Raw genomic sequence first — 5648 nt, forward strand, 5'->3', positions numbered from 1 at the left:
CCGGTGCTACAACGAAGCATTGCCTGTGCTACAACAAAGCATCGCCGGTGTTATGTTGGAGCATTACCGGGCCGTCGGAGCATCGCCGGCGCTGCAACGAAGCATCACCGGTGCTGCATCGAAGCATCATTGGTGTTGTGTTGGAGCATCGTTGGGCCGCCGGAGCATCGCTGGTGCTGCAACGAAGTATCACAGGTGTTGTGTTGGGGCATTGCCGGGCTGCCGTAGCATCGCAGGTGCTTCAGTGGAGCATCACCAATGCGTCAAGGGATGGTCGTGGCAGCGTCGTTGTCGCAACTCGCAACCTGGCGCTGCACCTGAGGTCGTGCATGGCGAGCTCGTGGGCGTTTTCCTGTGAGATGACCTATAACAGAGCCGCCGCAACCTGAAGAAACGAGGACGTTGTGCACATAGCCGATAGCTAGCTGGTCTAGAGATCGAACGACCCAAACCAAACCAAATCAACGGCTGGCAAGGCGGTTTAAAAATCCCCAACATCAGCCGGTTTATGGCTAGCAGTGGCATAATAAATGTGCGGTTACAGGATAATCTACTAAAATATTTACAACACCTAGGCAATATTATCTACTCTCTCTGTTTTAAATATAAGTTTTTTTAGAGATTCCACTACAAACTACATACGGATGTATATAGACATATTTTAGAGTGTAGATTCATTGATTCTGCTTCGTATATAGTCCATAATGAAATCTCTAAAAAAAACTTATATTTAGACTATACAAATGGCTGAGACTAGCAGCGAACATGCAGTAATGAAAACCTTAATATATCCTTAAAAATCTCTAGTGGTCGAATATGTTCCTAATATTTCTTACTCTATATTTCTTATAAGATATAACTACTACTTCCTCCGTTCACAATAAGATATTTCGAATATTTCAATGTAGCCTATACAGATTGAAATGAATAAACTAAAAAAAGTCTGTATATACATGTAAAGTTTTTTTTGACGGGTATATACATGTAAAGTTAAATCCATCTTAGTTAGCACTCCCTCCGTCCCATCTTATATTATGGGAGGGAGTATTTGTGAAAGGATGGAGTATTTTTTACTGTAAATCTACCATAAGACGCAGGGAATATCTAATTTCTGATGCAATATACAGTCCCTAAAAAGCAGCTAAAACGCCCAAAATCCCCACGGAGAAACACAGCCCCATGGAGTAGGACAACGTTCACTCGTGGCCGTGCCGACGTGGATCCAATAATTGTTGCGGGCCCACACCTCCTCCACCCGAAGCCGATCTGACGAGCCGTTCCGGGCCCAGACACTACTCACTCCTCCCTCCAAACAAATTGTATAATTATTTTGACGTCCTTAAAACCTTTTTTTGTGTTCGATGACATGCGGGCCAGAGCAGCCTCCGACCAGCTATTTCCCAATTTATATACTCGAGTGAATTGCTTCTCCCTCTCTCCCTCTCTCTCTCTCTCTCCTCTCCCCCGCTCAAAGTCGTCGTCTTGCTCTCGAGCTGGTTGATTCGATTCTTATCAATCCACCATCCTCCGTAGCTGCAGGTCCGATCGTGGCGGTTATGCCATCGGCAGCGCTGGCTGCCACGCCGGACTCTCCGTCGCCGTCGCCGTCGCCGCACCACTACCGCGGCCGGTTGCGCTCGCCGCTGGCAAACGGCGGCACCAAGGGGAACTTCGAGCTCCGGCACTGGCGCACGCCGCTCAAGCGGGCTCCGTCGTGCCCCCCGCCGGGGATCGAGATACCCAGCAACGACGACGATGGCAGCGGGAACGGGTACACCAGCCTCCGGGACATCCTAGCGTCGCCTCGGTACGCGGGGGCGGGGGGCTCGCCGGCGGCCTGCGTCATCGGTGGCGCCGGCAGCTGTGGAGACATACACATGATACGCCACCCGCTGGTAAAACACGCGGCGTACGCGTACCTGCAGATGACGCCGTCGGCGAGGGAGGACCCAACCCGCCGGAACCGGCGCTGGCGCGGCCCGCTCTGCCGCCTCCTGTTCGGCTGCCTCAGCTTCATCGGCGCACTCTTCCGGCCGTGACTTCTCCGGACGGCGCGCACCTCCATGCGGTTCTTGCTGCACCTCCGTGAATTCTCTTCGATTTCTCTTTTCTTCTTTTCTTTTGTGCGATTAGATTCTTTTGTAGAGTTTTCCGGTTTATGTTTGGGTTGTAATTTGTGTGAATAATTTGGTAGGATTAGACACAAAGAGGAATGATGGCAACAAGAGAAATGATGAATGTCATACTACTAACAAAGCTGATTAGTCGTCATGAACTCATGATTGATGCAATAATGGAATGATCAGAACACAAGCATGTGGAGGAAAATAATTGAAGTAAATTGATCGGGAAAAAAAAGAGACAATAAATTGCTATCACCACAAGTCTACAACATGCTTCATTCATATCTCTTCACACTGGGTTAATTGCTGGATTGTTTTTCTATGTACTAGATTTCTTCTTTCAATTTGACCTTTGCTTGAATCATTCTATTTCTATGTACACAATCATTTCCTTACACCGGTGTAAAATTCCATCCCTCTCCTCTAATAGTCCTTGTCATTATGAGCTCGCCGGGGCTTGGGGTTGATGGTCGCGCGCAGAACTTCAGCGACAACTGCGGCATCAGGGTTGTCAAAGAGAGATTCCTGCGGTGGCGATGGCGGCCGACGTTTAGTCGCAAAGGGACTCCAGATAGACTTCTTGTTCCTCTGCTGAACACGCACAATCAGAAAAGAGATGAAACTGCTGTCAATACCACTTGTGCTCAAATTGTTTCCAGTGCATTGTATCTTATCATATGATTCGTGCACGTGATTTCTATAGCTGACAGGCAGGATGTTCAGGATATTTAACAGATTACAACATACATACTTGATTATATGAGTGAATTCCAGTTTTTACCCCTGGTTTCACATGTGGTAGATTTTACCCCATTTAGCAGAAATTCTCAATTTAGCAAAACTTGTGCCACAGATTACCCCATTTCATTTTATTTTTTATTCCTCTGCTGACTGTGTATATGCCACGTAGATGGTTTCGTTAGCACCCCTGTGTTTTTTCTGGTTTGCTCCAGTCATTGGATGATCAAACCAATGACACAATTGAAGACTGGCCACCCCACGCCGGGGAGCTTGCCGGCGACATTTTTCCCCTGAAGCAGAGAAGCGGGAAGGGTTATAAGGGTGGAGGGGATACCCGAGTAACTGTTCGGGATATACCGAACTAGTTGGAATAGGCTCAGTGGCCATGGCAGCATGTCCTGCCAGATGCGAGTTAGGAGGCGTGTGCGGGCTAAATTGGACCAGGCGGAACTCCAAGGAGAGAAGACATCTCACAGGAGAGATGGAGGCAGCATGAGCAGCGCCGGTACTGGCCTATGGCGGTGGCACATGCTGACCACGGCATGGAGACGAGGGAGTTTGAGGAGTACAGGGTGCCACGCGCGGCTAACAGGAGTCAGGCGTCTCCCCTGCTGCTCTGGTAAACAGAAAAAACAAGCCAAAGAAACCAGAAAGAAAATAAACCGTCGATGTGGCATGCATGGTCAACAGATAAACTGAATAAAATAAAAGGTGGTAATTTGTGGCACAAGTTTCGCTAAATTGAGTAAAAATTAAGAATTTCTGCTAAATGGGGCAAAAGCTGTCACAAACGTGAAACTGGCAGTAAAAAATGGAATTCACTCTAATAATATCAACAGTCATGAAAATCAGGGCAATGCAAGAATGAAGAGAGCAAAATTACAAGATGGGAAGGTGCAGTAGTAACATGACAGGAATCGGACAGGAGATTTGGTCTGTGGAAGGGGACGAATCAACAAATGGTTCCGTTGTGTTGTGTCTTTAGCTCTTGTGCAGACAATACCCACGTTGCCTGGGGCAATGGTTTCCCCCTGTTTACAATACAGCAGGTTGCGGCGTCGCTATCCGGTGGGCCGATGCTGAGTGCTGACAACGGAAGGGGCCGATGGCCTTGGTTGAGATCGGGGAGGAGGACCGGGTCGTTGGCTTGGATGGGTTGGATAATGCTCCTGTCTGATTGTCAAAGTGGGGTAGTGAGAGGGAAACAAAGGAAATAGTGGTTTGGCAAGGTTGGGGCTGTTGCCCTCTTATTCAAAACACTCTGTTTTGAGATTATGCTGGTTGGAGTTTCTTCAGAATGGAATGGCAAGTGGTGTCATGGCTCATGGGAGATCTGCTGCAGTACATTATAGTAGGACCGCAAACTTGGTAGCATCCAGTGGCTAGTTGCATTGGAGTTTCAACTGTTTTCCTTAGAGGAAGATATCACTTTGAGTAATTTGCACTTCAAGAATAGGATAAATGAAAATAATTACCGATGGCAAAATAGTTTTTGGTAGTAAATAAATGCTTATTTAACTGTGGTACTTTCCTTGCTAGTGTATCCCAGGATACTTAGAACTACATATTCCTGAAAAAACTATATGTAGTCGAGTGGGGCCTTTTTTGGTAAGAACTGATGGTGACACTTGATATTAAAGGAAGCTACATATTTCTTGTACTGTGACAATCTTACGATTTCTCTGTACAAAGATATAACAATGTTAAACTACGCTATATGCATAGCAGCAATCAGTTCTCTTAAATTTGTAGTAAATTGATCATGAGTTCTCCCGATAGTACAATGCTCAGGAGATGAACTTAAACTGGCAACAGACCAATCTTTATGACAGCAAGTGCATGGTCAAATTACTCCGGAAAAAAATTCACACCTCAAAAAGGGACATGCATTCTTTAAACCTATGCAGCCCTTGACTACCTCATGCATTAAATTTATCAAGAACAAATCACCTGGTAGATGAAAACTCTAATACAGTGCATGTTACAATGACAGGGGGGATGCCATTACCTCTAGATTTGATCCTTCGGCCTTGTCAGAGACCACATAATGCAAGACGTCCATGAAGAATGCCGTCCCTTTGTCAGCACAGTTCTTAACATAGAAGCTAAGTAACTGCCCAGACTTTGCCCTCAGATGCAGTAACCTCTGCTCAATGTTTGGTTCATATTGCATCACAATGGGCCGAAGAAAGGTGTCATATACAACATCACTGCCCTGCAGAAATAATTGTATTAACACAGATGTTAGTTGTTACTTACATGCACTTGAGGAATTTAAAAGCAGAGTAAGTTCCATTTCACCTCCTGCTAAACATCACAATAAACGCCACTGAACCCCCCAGAACAACAAAAGTAGGGAGTGTTTAAGCCCCAAAACTTGCAAAGCCAGGTTTACATACACCCTAAGGTTTTTGTTTTTGTTTTACCAAAAAGGCAGACACTGTGCTGCTTCATTAAGATAGAGAAAGCCAAAACCAGAGTGTCATGTACAAGGCACACTGAGACAGTTTTTCGGAGGGTGTGTGCTGACAGACATCCAATTCAAGGTGCATGTTGCCATTTAGACAGGCACATCACCCATTTTTTATGACAAGTATCTTACTATGTTTATATACCCACATCACCGGGCCTTTACTTCCTTATATCTCCTGGTTAGGAAAAAATGGTGATATGATTACAAAATGGCAAAAACTACCCATGAATGGACCATCGTCAGCAAAGCAGCCCTCATTAGACGGTCCCATGGTGAAACTTTAACCTACATTTTTAGGTTCTCGGGAATTA

General features: G+C 45.9%; 3 protein-coding genes across 3 annotated transcripts in view; 2 read left to right on the top strand and 1 right to left on the bottom strand.

Annotated features, from left to right (window-relative positions):
- LOC123120427 (uncharacterized) overlaps positions 1–589 on the top strand; it is a gene marked incomplete in the record, with an annotated part of 1435 nt that extends 846 nt beyond the window's left edge. The window contains 1 exon segment of the mRNA XM_044540419.1: positions 1–589. Within this exon segment, the coding sequence (XP_044396354.1) occupies positions 1–358 (358 nt within the window).
- A 762-nt stretch (positions 590–1351) lies between these two features.
- LOC123120123 (uncharacterized) lies at positions 1352–2275 on the top strand. The gene has a single exon (XM_044540144.1). It carries the CDS (start codon positions 1557–1559, stop codon positions 2037–2039), a length of 483 nt encoding a protein of 160 aa, XP_044396079.1. The 5' UTR covers positions 1352–1556; the 3' UTR covers positions 2040–2275.
- Positions 2276–2341: 66 nt separating this feature from the next.
- The window catches only part of LOC123120124 (putative HVA22-like protein g), an 11533-nt gene continuing 8226 nt past the window's right edge, over positions 2342–5648 (bottom strand). Inside the window, exons 5-6 of the mRNA XM_044540145.1 lie at positions 4873–5085; positions 2342–2714 (exon numbers count right to left, since the gene is read on the bottom strand). Coding sequence (XP_044396080.1) covers positions 2547–2714; positions 4873–5085 — 381 coding nt within the window. The 3' untranslated portion in view covers positions 2342–2546. The remainder of the gene's footprint in view (positions 2715–4872; positions 5086–5648) is intronic.

This window comes from Triticum aestivum, chromosome 5D (genome assembly GCF_018294505.1).
Source record: "Triticum aestivum cultivar Chinese Spring chromosome 5D, IWGSC CS RefSeq v2.1, whole genome shotgun sequence".
Taxonomy (NCBI): Eukaryota; Viridiplantae; Streptophyta; class Magnoliopsida; order Poales; family Poaceae; genus Triticum; species Triticum aestivum.

Bases quoted from the DNA above. Each gene is read 5' to 3' on its own strand.
- LOC123120123 (XM_044540144.1), top strand. From the start codon at position 1,557: ATGCCATCGGCAGCGCTGGCTGCCACGCCGGACTCTCCGTCGCCGTCG.